The sequence below is a fragment of the Nestor notabilis genome, unplaced genomic scaffold (genome assembly GCF_000696875.1).
Source record: "Nestor notabilis isolate BGI_N333 unplaced genomic scaffold, ASM69687v1 scaffold3708, whole genome shotgun sequence".
NCBI lineage: Eukaryota > Metazoa > Chordata > Aves > Psittaciformes > Psittacidae > Nestor > Nestor notabilis.
This window is the reverse complement of record NW_009940398.1, coordinates 1-14,661: the sequence shown is the minus strand read 5'-3', so window position 1 is coordinate 14,661 and position 14,661 is coordinate 1. Positions and strand designations below refer to the sequence as shown.

Below are 14,661 nucleotides of genomic sequence, written 5' to 3'. Positions count from 1 at the left end.
GTAGGGAACCCTCTCCAACACTGGTGCTTTGAGTGTAATTTTAAGAGTATTGAGGTGCCTGCTCAGCTTAGTTTTTCTTCAGTCCCATGCAGAGGTTAAGTGCTTAATGAGGCACATAAATAGATTTGACTTGTTTTCTTTGGCATCTGGCAGTATGCATTATCCACAGATAATCTAGGTGCTTCACTGGAATTTTAAAACACTATCATCTGCATCTGGATATTAAAAATACTTGTACGTGGTTCTTGCAGGCCCTCAAGTTACTTCAGGGTCTGATCATAGTCTAAGCCAGCTGTTCTGGGAATCAAAATGTAGTTACTTTTTTTTTCCCCCATGAATTGTTGGGATGTGCTGTTGGGAATTATTTCGGCCAATATTCACAGCTGTGGAACTAGAGGCTCTGCACTCAAAGTGATCAACATAAGCCTAATGTAGCATTAGGATCTTGCTCATTTTCCTCAGCTTGTGAACCAACTTTTTTTCTTCTTTAACCAGAAGAAAGCTGTATTTATCCACTGTGCTTTTGTGTTGTCAAATGTGAGAAGAAATTGTTTTTCTCCATTTTGACTACTGATGGCTACAGATGGATTTTACAGTGATAGTGTTAGCCATGAATGACTAGCAGGTAGCTGGTTTTAGTTTATTTGACAACCTCTCAATTGGAGTGAATAATCGTGAAGACTCATTGAATAACTTGCCATCTGGCTCAAACAGTTGACAGAAATTGTACCTAGATTGTCACTGTTCCGCTTCTGCAGCAGAAGGTATGGGTAGTATGTGCAACTTCTTTGCTTATTATTCAGCTAGAGAAGTTGCATGGCTCTGCTGGGTTTTGCCAGGCAGGTTTGATTGCTAAATACAGGAGTGGATGACTTGTTTCCTCCACGTAAGGCCTTCTTGCACAATTCTTTAGGTCTTCCTTGGGCGACACCCTCTCTCTAAGGGGATGAATGTAAAATGGGCAGAGGGTACCTTCTTGAAAAGAAGGGGCTTGTATGGCTTTCAGGCATGGCCTAGGCAGAACTTCTGACCTGCAGACAGGGGTGCTTTTTGTGTGTGTACATACATAATTTTGTCTTGCCTTATGCTTTAATGTTACAAATTAAGTCAGTAGTATTGGGGAAGGTCAGAATCAGGATTATGTTGACTAATTCTAAATATTCCTCTTTGGTTTTAGATATCACTATTGACCTCAACAGTAAATCATCTCAAAAACAACATAAAGTCTGCTTCTGATCTGATTTCTCTTCCTCTCACAGTAGAGAAACTTCAGAAGGCAAGTATTATAAATGTGGCTGTTGCTAAGCGTGTTCTGTGCTGCTGAGCTGCAGCTGGGCTCTTGGGGACAGCAGTGGCAACAGGAGTTACCTGGATTGTCTGAGAGGAATATTTGCTTCTCTTGTTTTTGAATTAGACTTCATATACTTGGTATTGTATGGTGCTACGGTAACATAAGGCAGGTAAAAAAGTTGAAGGCCGTGTTTGTCTCTTTCTGGAGATGCATTTTTTTTTTTGTGTTATGTTGTCCCTTCTTTACTTTGGAGCTGGTCTTTACAGTTGCTCTGCTGATACTAATATTAAACGTTTAAGACGCAAAAAGTCTGTCTGAAGTTTTACAACTCTGCTTGCAAATAGGTGGTTTGTTTAGCTTTTAATTGGAAAAGAAAATGGATTGCTTTCTGGAAAACTTCCTCATCTTGAGCAGTACATAATTGTACATTTGGTTCTGCATTTGTGGTCTTGAGGTGGGTAGGAGTTTGAGTTGGGACCAGTGAGCCTGGAACCTTAGCGTGGGAGCTTTCTAGGAGTTCAGTGTGTGAACAGCAAAGCATGAACTGTACTGGGATGCTTTTCTGGCAATCCCTTGAAAGATGGGCGCTGCTGGGTGACATAAGCTTACTTCTGAGGTGACTTCTGTTAATACAGTGTCTTACCTGTGTCTTAGCATTCTTTACCAAAGAACTGTCCGTTTTGTTTTGGTAACAGTAGTGTTTTGTTGAAACTTCCCCAGCTCCTCTATGGCCATTCTGGTTATTTAGCAATAAACATTTATATTGGGCTAATACCTAATCTCAGTCCAGTCTTTGTGGCTTTTATGGGTTTCCAGTTTTCATTTCCTATCCCTACAAAGTTAATGTATAATCAACAAGCTAGTTATATGCAAAGCAGTTAATGTGGTTTGGCTGATCAGGCTGCTGGGATTTTTTTTTTATGGGATGAGTACAAAGCTATTTGCTAAGCTTCTAATTTGCTGTTATGAATATGCTGTATTTTCACTGTCACATCAGATATAAGCCTTAAGGCAGTACCTAGTCTGAAATCTGCATCTACTTTGTGTGTGTGTGTGTATGTATATTTATATATACAAACAGAGTATAAAGACCTTTTTGTCATCTCGGTGCCTTCAGTACTGTCAGGGCAAGGTGTTTGGGCCAGCAGGTTTCAGCTTGTGGCATCTGCTGAAGAGCAAGGCTTTTTCATGTTGGAATAAGTCCATCCTTGGTCACACTTTGTGAAAATCAAATATCCTAGGAACTTCTGAGTTCCTTCCAGTCTCACTGTTGAGTATAAGGTGTTAGATGTGGCATCTGTTGCCACAGCTCTCTTGATGCCATCTGCATGCATGCTGCACTGACTACCTCCTGCCACACAGGAGAACTTCAGTATGTGTAAGTAGGTAGCCTGGATTTTGATAGCCTGGTGAAAAGCTCCCGCTCAGCTGTCTATTGCATCCAGCTGTCTTTGGAATTACCTGTCTGTCTTGGAAGAAATCATCTATCAGCAGTCCTTGCTAACCAGGGACATCCCAGTTGATTGGAGGTTAGCAAATGTGATGCCCATCTACAAAAAGGGCTGAAAGGAGGATCCAGGGAAGGACAAGCCTGTCAGTTAGACCTCAGTGTTGTGGAAGGTTATGGAGCAAATCACCTTGAGGGCCATCATGCAGCACATACAGAACAATCAGGTGATCAGGCCCAGTCGACATGGGTTTATGAAAGGCAGGTTCTGCATGACTAACCTGATCTCCTTCTATAGCGAGGTGACCCACTCAGTGGATGAGGGAAAGGCTGTGGATGTTGTCTACCATGCTACTCACAGCATTCTCCTGGAGGAATTGGTTGGTCATGGCTTGGATGGGTGTATCCTTCACTGGGTAAAAAGCTGCCTGGATGGCTGAGCCCAAAGAGTGGTGGTGAATGGAGTTAAATCCAGTTTGAAGCCAGTCACAAGGGGTATTCTCCAGAGCTCAAGATTTGGGCCAGTTCTGTTTAGTATCTTTATCAATGATGGGGAAAGAAAAAGCCTGTCAGTTAGACCTCAGTGTTGTGGAAGGTTATGGAGCAAATCACCTTGAGGGCCATCATGCAGCACATACAGAACAATCAGGTGATCAGGCCCAGTCGACATGGGTTTATGAAAGGCAGGTTCTGCATGACTAACCTGATCTCCTTCTATAGCGAGGTGACCCACTCAGTGGATGAGGGAAAGGCTGTGGATGTTGTCTACCATGCTACTCACAGCATTCTCCTGGAGGAATTGGTTGGTCATGGCTTGGATGGGTGTATCCTTCACTGGGTAAAAAGCTGCCTGGATGGCTGAGCCCAAAGAGTGGTGGTGAATGGAGTTAAATCCAGTTTGAAGCCAGTCACAAGGGGTATTCTCCAGAGCTCAAGATTTGGGCCAGTTCTGTTTAGTATCTTTATCAATGATATAGATGAGGGGATCAAGTGCACCTTCAGTAAGTTTGCAGATGACACCAAGTTGGTGGATCTGGTGGAGGGTAGGAAAGCTCTATATGGAGGGATATGGACAGGCTGGATCAATGAGCTGTGGCCAGCTGTGTGAAGTTCAGCATGGCTTAGTCCTGGGTCCTGCACCTGGGACACAACAACCCCACACAACGCTGCAGGCTTGGGGAAGAGTGGCCTCTGTGCAGTGTAAAGCTGCCTGATGGGAAGGGACCTGGGGGTGGTGATTGAGGGAGCTGAACATGAGCCAGCTTGTACTCAGGCAGCCAGGAAAGCTACCAGCATCCTGGCCTGTATCACACATAGTGTTGGCAGCAGGACCAGGGCAGTGATCATCCCCCTGTACTGGGCACTGGTGAGACTGCACCTTGAATCCTATGTTCAGTTCTGGCCCCCTCACTACAAGAGAGACATTGAGGTGCTGGAGCAGGGCCAGAAAAGGGCAATGAAGCTGATGAAGGGCCTGGAGCACAAGTCTCATGAGAAGCAGCTGAAAGAACTGAAGTTGTTCAGCCTGGAGAAAAGGAGGCTCAGGGGAGACCTTATCGGTCTCTACAACTACCTGAAAGGAGGTTGTAGTGAGATGCTGGTTGGTGTCTTCTACCAAGTAACAAGTGATAGGATGAGAGGAACTGGCCTCAAGTTCTGCCGGGGAGGTTTATACTGAATATCAGGAAAAATATCTTCACCAAATGGGTTGCCAAGCACTGGAACAGGCTGCACAGGGAGGTGGTTGAGGCACCATCCCTGGAGATATTTGAAAGGATGTGTAGATGTGGTGCTTGGGGACATGGTTTAATGGTGGACTTGGCTGTGCTAAGTTAATGGTTGGACTTGATCCTAAAGGTCACTTGCAATCTGAATGATTCTGTGATCCTATGAAAAGGCTTCTATTCTTAGAATAGGCTTTTGGCTTTCTTAAGCCTTCTTCCCTGTAGGTGCTGTTCCTGAAAATGAGAAGCTGCCTGCTGGTGTTAAGAGTCCTGAAGGATTACTGAGAGAGTTCCTCTTGGGCAACAGCTTTTGTTCAGATTAATGAAAGGTGCTGAAGGTGTCCTGAGGTCCTCCAGGGCAGAGAGATGGCTTAACTGAACCTGTGTTCAGACTTGCAAAATGAAAAGCTGGGAGATCTGTGTGGTTATTGTCTGAATATAGTCTGGCTAGCTAGAGTGTCGCTTCAGTGCCTTAAGAGCTTATAAGCATAACAGGGTCATAGGAAAAGGGGAATTTTAGATGTGTTCTGTTTGTTTTAATTGAAGAAAGTATTAAAAGTGAAATGAAAAGCATAGGGGCATGCTCTGCCTGTTACTGTAACTTCCACTAATGTTTGTGGATATCCTGGCTGATGATCGAGTCTGATAGGTGCTATGCCATCAGCTGCTAAAGCACCAGTGCAGCTTTACAGCATAGTTACTGTCTAAACTTAAATCTGGGGGCAGGAGGAGTTCACATGGGTGAAGACAAGAGAAGGATGAGATGGGAGTAGTCAGAAGCAAAAGCAGCTGTCAGAGCACACTGATTGTACCTGCAGGATTCAGGGGGGCTTTTCAGGTGCTTCAGAGCCATTCCTTCATTATAAAAAAGGCAATTTAATTGCAGCCTTTGGCAGACAAGTTTTGTGATGTATGATGTGTCTGATGGGTACCTATGAAAGACAATTGAGACAGGATAAATCGGTGGTATCCTCATCCTAGTATTCAATACAGGTACTCCATGTAGAGAGGAGGTAAGATATCTACATACCAGGATTATTTTTTTGTATTCATGCCAGAGCATTTGTATTGTTTGGGGAATGGGAGTAGCAAACCCATAATTTTGGTTGTAGCTTAAGCTCTTACGGTGTAGTGTGTCTTTGCTTATTGGCCTGGAGAGGCGATGGGTAGAATTTGTAGGTTTGCCTGCAGAAAAAGCTCTGGGTACTTCAAATGCTTTTGCATATCTTTGTGGCAGTCTGCCTGCAGTTTGCCTAACAAAACATTGTGTTTAGCAGTCAAAACCTTGGGACAGTACAGTTTGAGGAAGGCTGAGGTTTTTGTCATCTTCTTTATTCCAGACTGTAGCTAACATAGGCAGCACACTTACCAGTGTTTCGCATGATGTTGAAAATATACAGACAGCTATTGAAGAATACAAGAAATCCATAGAAATCCTCCAGAATGATGTGGTAAGAAAATGTACTGATTTAACACTGTTTTACCAGTTCGCTACCTAATATAAAGCAAGTTTAAGAACTGTGTGGAGTTCTGCCTCATGCCTTTCAAGCTACTTTTGAAGTAGGTTGATAGATTAATAAACTGATTTTCTAATTCCTGTGTGGCATCTCCTATATGGTACCAAGTTTATATTTCTCTGGAGCCAGAATTGTTGGTTGCTACTACGCTTCCTTATCCTGCAGATTTTTGCTTCCTACTAAACAGATGTGGAGCCTTGGGAGTCTCTGCTTTTGTGTGATGCAGGATACTGCTTATAGTAACTGTCTGCACTGCTTTAGGATTGTGGATGGTGGAAGTGTTGAGATAGTTTGTTGGTTGAAATAATGATGAAATTACTGCCCATCTTTACTAGAATCTACTCACTGTATTTATACTTGGGATTAACAAACTAAGCCAGTAATTAAAGTTTTCCAGCTAAACTGCAATACGGCATTACTTTATTATGAATACTGGCAGATAAAATCTAAATTAGACTCATTATATAATGCAGTCAATGAGTGTTACAGAAACATTGCAGATGTGGCAGCATGTATGGTAGCAGTGAAATGTGTATCATAAAACTTCACTAAATGGAGAAGAGCTTATTAGGGGGGTTTAATTAAAATAAATATGGACCTTCTGTGTTTGAAAGTGAAAACTCTGTTAGTCTAGTTAAAATACTGCATGCACAATAGCCATGAGTGCCTATAATTTAGCAAAATGTCCTTAGCTACCCCTGCCAGTTATTAATAGCTTGGTATGTTTTTTTTACAAGCGTTTGGTAATGTAGAATCATAGAAGAGTTAGGGTTGGAAAGGACCCTAAGATCATCTAGTTCCAACCCCCACATAATTCCAACATAATTTTCTACTTCTTTTCTTAGAGAGAATTAAAACAGAATCCTTCCACTGTTGTGCCAAGGACTGAGAAAAATCAGACAGAAAACTGCAAAAAGGTATTTTTTCCCCCCTGCATAAGGAATACTGGTACAAGTATCACTCATATGTAACTTTTTTGGTGTGTTTTGCAATACTGAAGTGTACAAAAAATGAGGGTCTTTTTTTATCAAGACACTACAGGTAGTATCCTTCAAAACAAAGTCTTAAGGTCATTTAGCTGTAGTCGTTCTTGTATATGTGCAAACAGGGAAGTACCCTAGTCTCAGAGTAATTTTTTTGTGTTCTAACTGGGTGAGGAGTAAAAAGATGAATATCCAACAATTATAGGTGTACTTTGTTCATGTAAATGGAAATGAATTGAAGACTTTTTATGGAATGGATTTTATAGCAGATATTTGCTAATCTGAGCAAACTTGGGAGTTGCACACGTTGAGTCACCCTCAATGTGATGAGGTGTGGAAGGCAGGGATTCAGCAACAACCAAAAAAAGGTAATGTGTGGGTGTTTAGCTGAATGGGTTGGAAGGGAAGGACTGCATTTATTCACATTTAATACAGTCAGTATCTTTTGTATAGAAATATGCCTAGTACATACTTTCTTGGGAAAAACAGTTGGTGTGGTTACTAAGCTTGCCCTGGAAAACTAGATGAATAGGCTTTCTGTGTTTGCTGGCACAGCTGAAGTGATTACATTAGCAACAAAGAGGGTTAGCCCTGAGGAAGGATCTCGGTTTCAAACTTTGAAAGCTGGAATAACTTTCTGGAAGCTTCCAGTTGATTGTTTTCAGTGATGTCAGTGGAGAGCCGGTGTGAAGTCTGCCCAGTTAAACTGGGTCTGTCACCTTGCTGTTAATAGCAAGGTGCTGCAGAGGTTGAGTAAACTGACATGTACTGGTTTTGTATTTCAGGAAAGCCAGTCACTGCATGCAGCCTTGGGAGAGCTAAATAACACTGTAGTGGCGTACCAAAAGTTGAATGATATCAAGCTTCTGAATGTGGATTCAGCCATTGGTAACCTTAGCCAGAGGGTGATGCTGTTAGAAAACTCTACCCTTTCTGTGAATAATCTGGACAAAAGAGAAAACTTGTCTATCAGTGTGGTAAGTATTTGATGACTAAGGGTATCTACTTAGGCTTCAATACTTTCTATGCACTACAGATACAGCTTTTCAAACCTAGCTAAAGAAAACATCAGAATGAAACTTGAGAAACTTAGGACTTCATTTGAAAAGGCTGGAATTTGTTCCGTATCTCTGAACAGATAACCAGTGTTAGGAGTATCTCTGAAGGAGTCATTTCTTCCCTGCAGAATCTACAGAAAGATGTCCAAAGCAATATGACATATAAGACCTGGGTGACTGCTCAATGACTGGGGTTCACAAACCTCTTTATGTTTTAGGAAGGCATTCTGGCATGGGTCTGTTAAGGCCACTGAGGAGCTAGGTGGGCCTCTGGGTTGTCCAGTGGTGCTTAAATGCTAAAAAAATACTAAAATTAATACGAAATATGTTCATAAATCTTACCAATGCTTTCTGTATGCCATAGTGGGGCCAGTCTCTTAAGAATGTATTCTGTATGTTTAGCAAGAAGGAACATGCTGATGTTGCTGTGTGAGATTACATAACCCACTGTCTTCATGTTTGTTCTAGTGTGTATTTGTTCTGGTTTTTTTGTGCTTCATGCCTGCCAAATTTGAAGGAAAGAAACTCTACTGTAGAAATAATAAACATATGAATAAACTCGGCTCTCCTCCATTTTTCCTGTAGGGGAATGATGCAACTACCTCTCAAAACATGGAAAATGAAGATGAACTAGATAATGAAACTCATTCAAATAAGGAACTGAAGGTAAAAATAAGGAAGCACAAATTACACTGATTTAGTAGAGCATGTCATTGTCTTTATAATCATGTTTTAAATGAAACTTAATTGTGGAAAGATCTGCAAGCAGGCCAATCTGATAAAGCTGCTTTTAAAAGTCTGGAGTAGAAGAAGAGCTTATCCACCCCATTTTGGGGACAGGATGTCAATTAGGATGAAAGAGATGTTGTAATAGTTTAAAGTCTTGCCATTCTGACTATGTATGGGATAACATAGCAGAGCTGCTGTAATATCCTTCTGTGCAGCTGAAAGAATCTTGGGAGGTTCAGACCATGGTCCAGTGGAGCAGGAGGCTCTGGCAGCCAGCTTGTTTGAGTACCCATGCTTTCAGCCGTGCTTTCAGGAAAGCTAGCCCAGCTATTGTGGGTTCACACCACAAATGGGTTTATGGCATTTATCCAGGTTTAAAACTTTTCTTGGGCTGACTTAAAGGAACTTTGCACTAATGGAGTCTAGGAATTAATGAAAGCCACCTCTCAGTAATGATCTGATGACTGTGAGCAAGTTTGAGACTAACTGGCCAAACTGTGGGCTGGGCAAAAGAGGCAGTGGTGCTGAATTTAGTTTCCATCCTCTGGGAAGAAGATAGGTGAGTGAACTGGCTACACTGTCAGTTCTAGGCTTGTATTGATGTAAACTCAACCTGTCATCAGGAACTTACTCATAAAAAGAGCAAAGGAACTCTAGATTAAAAAATATGGTGGTTTTGGTTTGACAAAGATACAGTGACTCCTGCACTAAGGTAGTTAGTACTGCAGACAAACATCTGAAACAATTCAATTAATGTATAAATGTTCACTCTATGTATGTTTTGACTGGTTTGTATTATGATTTGTCTTGCTCATTTGTATAAGAAATATGGAAATTAAATGTCAGATTCCTTTGAAATTGGTGTCTGCAGAAGAGTTGCCTACTTTTCAGGTTGAGGTGCTGATTCTATTGTTTTCTTACAGACTGTGTGAATTTATTCCTTACATCTCTCCATGTATATTAAATCTTGTCTATAATTTTAAGCTTGATTTAGTCTAGAGACTCCAAGTCACTCAGAAGTACTTACATATTTTAAATTACTTCTTTTGCTGATCTTCTCTACTGAAGAGGTGCTTCTTTCCTATATATGCAGGAAACAGGAACTAGAGATCCTCAGGTAACAAAACTAAGAGAGAAGCTTCAGATGATCAATGCTTTCACAAGCAAGTCAGAAAATGACAAACTCATTGAGACATCAAAGAATGGTAAGAATGTCATATAATAGCAATCCATAAATCTGAAGATTCCCTGTGTGATTCAAAGAGTAACTAATGAGGGTGGGTAATTTAAACTGTTCCTTAAGGCTTTGGTGAAGATTATTTCAGTTAAAGTGGTAGGAAACTGATGACCTAAAATAAAAATAAAACCTGAAAACTACTGCTAAAGCTAAAGCTTGAAGGAAACTTTCCACGCTTTAGCAGGATTCACATGCATCAGGAGCTTGTATTTGAAGGCATACAGTGATTAACCTGTAGAAATTTATACCCAGTAACATCTATTTCTGCTTCTTCAAAATCTAAGTGTGACATAGAGGAAAAGTCTGCATCTCTGCTGACTTGTCTCAGTTCTGCACTTTTGCTGTAAATATATTCAGGTAGTGCTGAAGATAAGATTTGAAATACTTCATTACACTAGAACTAGTGCTTGATGTTAATTTGCTAAGCAGCAATTTGGAAGTTTAGACCTTGCTGCTGGGGAAGATAGATGCCTGCACTGACAAGGTGAAAGCAACCCAGGTGGGAAGATGTAATTTGCTTACAAGGCTTGTTCAGCACTTTCAGGCTGGGAAGTAGAAAGCACTTCCAAGTTGTTCTTTGTATGGGGTTTACAAATACATATCTCCTATTACAGCATAAGATTAAAGCTGTGTTAACTGTCAAAAAAAAGCTTGCTTCCTTCTGTTCTTCCAGTTATTGGTAAAGGGGAAGCACTGCTGTATTCTGAAATGGTTTTGCAGCATTCTTATCCCAAACAGCATCTGTGACCAAAAAAAAAAGCTGTATTGTATTTTTGTTGTTGTTGTTTCTGCTAACTGTAATTCTGTGGTAAGACTAATAGAAATTGTTTTGTAACAGTTGAAAGTAGTCTGAGTACTACAGCAAAGCCCACAGACCTTTCAAGGCTGGCTTCAAGGTCAGCTGATGACAACACAGAGAGTAATGGACAGCTGAGACATCTGTCCTTATCAGGAATTTCCAGCATTGAAGGTATGTCCTTTCTAGGCTGACCTTTTCTTTTTCTGAATATTTCATGAGGTTATAAGGAGATTATAAGTATAACTGGAATGAGGGTAGTGTGTCCAGGGAGAAGTGAGGTTGATTTTAAAAGCTTGAGAATAGAGACTTTAAAAAGTAATTAAAAACAAATACAAACCTAAAAGGAAAATAATGGCATGCAAAAGAAAATAAAGTGGGATTTAATCAAGAATGTGCATTAAAAATGGATTATAATTGTTTTGAGTAACAAAGTATTATACCACATGCCTCAGATTAGGAAAGGAGTCAACAGCAGAATTAGGGTGCCGAAGGAAAATAAAGTAAATGTATGTTTTGGTGGGGTTTTTTTCCTCTGGTGTTTTTTTGTTTGGTTGAGTTTTTTTAAGAGTACTGCCTGGTGAAATAAATGGTTTTTGGATCTTGCTGTGTCGGTTCTTCAGCTACTGAAAGGGCAATGTTTTGCACCAGGAAACAAATAGACACTTTTCCCTTTATATCATCTGTGCTGTTGGTATAGCAACAGTCATTTGAAGCTTGCTTTTGTGGAGGATAACTGTATATGTCTGCAGTTAGTGGTTGTAGAATGGGTTATTAGTCATGGCCAGAAATAGGGATTACTTTTTTTTAGACTTAATATAACTTAATCCAGAAATGTTTGTGCTTTTTTTTCTCCTAAACTGTTATTGACAGCTTGTGACAACGCAGACGGCAAGCTCCATTCCTGGGGGTGCTTTATTTCATTGCTAGGTAGTGACGACACAGTGCAGTAAAACTGGAAGAGCAGCTTATAGATATTCCTCTGTACTTAAAGAAGCTACTTTTCAATCCTTGCTCTCTTTGCAGATCTTTGGAATTTCTTTGAAAAAGCAACCCAGGATGCTGATGGAAAACTGTCACATGAAGATCTTCAAAAGCTGCTTGGCTCAACAGCTCAAGAGTCACAGAGCTTTAAGCAATTTGACACAGATGGAGATGAGAAATACTCATTACAAGAACTGAGATTAGCATTAGGTGTCTAAGATACATATTTAGAAATGTGATACTGATGGATGCTACTGTAGCTAAAGGAAACTACGGGAGATGAAAAACTATATCTGCACTTTCCCAGTGTTTTACTGATCTTTGGAGCTGAGTTACTGTACACATTGCCACCTCTTTTTTCATTTGCATTTATTGAGGGGAAAAAAAATACAAATTTATATGTCAACAGGACATAATATTGGGACTGTGTTAAAATCCAGAAAATTCCCAAACTTGGAAACATTTTCCTCTTACTCTTTCCTTTTGAAGGGAGTTCTTGTTTTTAATTTAAAATGTGTACATACTAAAATAAAACTATGGTTTTATAGTTCACTGAAATTTGCCTTAAATTAGAGAGCTGCACTTTATGTAGAGCAGAAGGAAAGCTGTCTTGTAAAGATGGGCTGCTTCTGCTTGTAAATATTTGAGATAGAGTAAATTATGCATATTTAAGGGGAAGTTTGTGTCAGGGGCTGTGTTGGTAGCAAGCTGTTTATAATGAGACTGAGCCTAAAAGTGGTGGTTAAGAGCTTCAGATAAGTTTCTAATTTTGACTAAAGTGTATCCATGAATGAGTTTGGACTCAGTCAGAGGAAAGCAGGAGTGGTAAATCATGCCCATCTATAGCATTTATTTTTAGAGGGAAGAGTTGAAAGTGATTTTATATCATGAGCCTACAGGAGCAAATTACCTACCAAGTGCTTGGGTTTTCACTTCAGCATTCTTTTAGCTTTGCTGCATTGCATCCAGACTACATTTTGTGAGATGAGCCTATCTGTTCTATCTTTAAAAAAAAAAAAAAAAGTATTGAATAACTTTAACAGATGCTTTAGAGGTAAAAGTCTACAATGCAACCCGCTGAGTAGCACCTGGATAGTTCATGCCTCAGGTGTGATCTTGCTAACTGGTCACTGGAGATCTTTGGAACAGGGTTGCTGATGCTGCCGGTTTCTTCCATGCACTGTTTGGGTCACTATAATGAAGTGTCCTGAGTAAAGCTCCTGGTCACCAGGAGTGTGAGCAGGTGGGAAAGGCCCAAGGGTAGACTTGTGGGCTGTTTCCTGACCGATGTGAACATGATCACTTCTTTACCTTTTGTGTTCTTGCCAACAGAAGGATGTAAAATACAGGGTAGGAGCGTGCAGTGGCATCAGTGTTCTCTACTGACACAACTTTGTAAGTGGGGCTTCCTTACTATAGAGGAACTGAAAGGTTTGTTTATACTAGTGGATCTAAACACAGAGCGTGTGTATAACCTTCTGGACCACAGAAAATAACTTTTGCAGGAGGGATTCTCTTACAGGCGAGATCATGGCCAAGTTGGATGATTTTGCTCACAAATAGCTCTGCCATTGTTGGGAACTTTTCCGTAATTAGTGAACTGAAGTTGCCCACCTCGCTAAGACATCAGCTTATGTGGAAGTTGGTTTGTAACTGTTGACTTTTACAAAACTTTAGACTGGATGTCTTATGAATAATTGTATTCTGGAAGTACCAATCAGTGAAGGAATGTACAAAATGGAACCCTGTTACCTGTTGCCTAGGCTTCTTTTACTGTTGCTCTTCTATCCAGTTTGGGTAATGCAGATGTGACCCAATACAGAAATGCTTTTGATGTGATGTTTGCAAACACAGTATTTAAGAACAAAACAAAACCAACCAACCTTGGCTTTTGAGACGACAAGAAGCCAATACTTGCTTCTTGCCACTTCCCATACCGTTTTATACACTACTGTATAATTCCTTAACCAAATAAAAAACCCCCTAGCAATAAAATGTAACCATTCTGGTATTTTATTTGTACATACTGTATCATAGCCATATGCCAGAGTTTGCAAAATATTTTTGGAAGTTTGATTTGTATGGAATTTAACTTACCTTAAAATTTAAGGGATTATTGTACTGCCATGTGAATCTATTAGTGTTTTGTTTTGTTGCAGTCTGCTTTACTTTTAGAAGGCTCTTCAACAGCAGTAGTGAAAACTGTCAGCTAGACAGCATATGCTGCTCCAGACACCCATGTCCTCAGCCTGTGGCCAAGGAGCTGAGCTGGTCAGTCATTAGCAGTGAGGCACAGCTGTCCAGTGGTGCTGCTTAATTTGCATGCCAAAAGCATAGTCGATTGCTAATTGCTGTAGTCGCTGCCGTTGTAGGATGGAATTGTGCTATCAATTTAACATCATCCCTGAATACAGTGGTTGCATTGTTTGTCTTAGGGGGTAGCCTGTCGTGGTGTGCCGCAGGCTCTGGGAGCTCCGGTCCCCAGCCAGCAAGCTTTCTGCTATGCCACCGGTCTCCATCCTACATGCTTTCCAAAACCCTGATGCTGCATGTTGGCAGGCTTCCGGCCGTGTTTTATTCACGCTGCAGATGGTAGAGGGCATAAAAGCCATTGGTGTAGTAACTGCCCTTGCCTGGATCTGCTCCCTGCTGTAGCTGATGCCTGCGGAGCATGGTGGTTGGAAGCTTGACCTGACTAAGGTGCATGGGTGGTGAGCGCCAGAGAAACAAGTGATGTCTGGAATGGAAAGACATGAAACGATGAGAGAGACAAGTCCGGGCTGTAGCGGGAATGGAGCAATGCGCTGCTGAGACTTGCTGTTATCTTGCTGTTATCTTGCTGTTCTGCTGCGATTCTTGGGTTCATTTTCAGGCTGTATTTGTGTGTGTTTGGAC

General features: G+C 40.9%; 1 protein-coding gene across 1 annotated transcript in view; it reads left to right on the top strand.

The window, feature by feature from the left end:
• Positions 1–12,419, top strand: part of EFCAB14 (EF-hand calcium binding domain 14) — a 16,474-nt gene extending 4,055 nt beyond the window's left edge. The window contains exons 3-10 of the mRNA XM_010020314.1: positions 1,178–1,276; positions 5,803–5,910; positions 6,825–6,896; positions 7,748–7,939; positions 8,606–8,686; positions 9,843–9,954; positions 10,825–10,956; positions 11,809–12,419. Coding sequence (XP_010018616.1) covers positions 1,178–1,276; positions 5,803–5,910; positions 6,825–6,896; positions 7,748–7,939; positions 8,606–8,686; positions 9,843–9,954; positions 10,825–10,956; positions 11,809–11,984 — 972 coding nt within the window. The 3' untranslated portion in view covers positions 11,985–12,419. The remainder of the gene's footprint in view (positions 1–1,177; positions 1,277–5,802; positions 5,911–6,824; positions 6,897–7,747; positions 7,940–8,605; positions 8,687–9,842; positions 9,955–10,824; positions 10,957–11,808) is intronic.
• Positions 12,420–14,661: the final 2,242 nt, after the last annotated feature.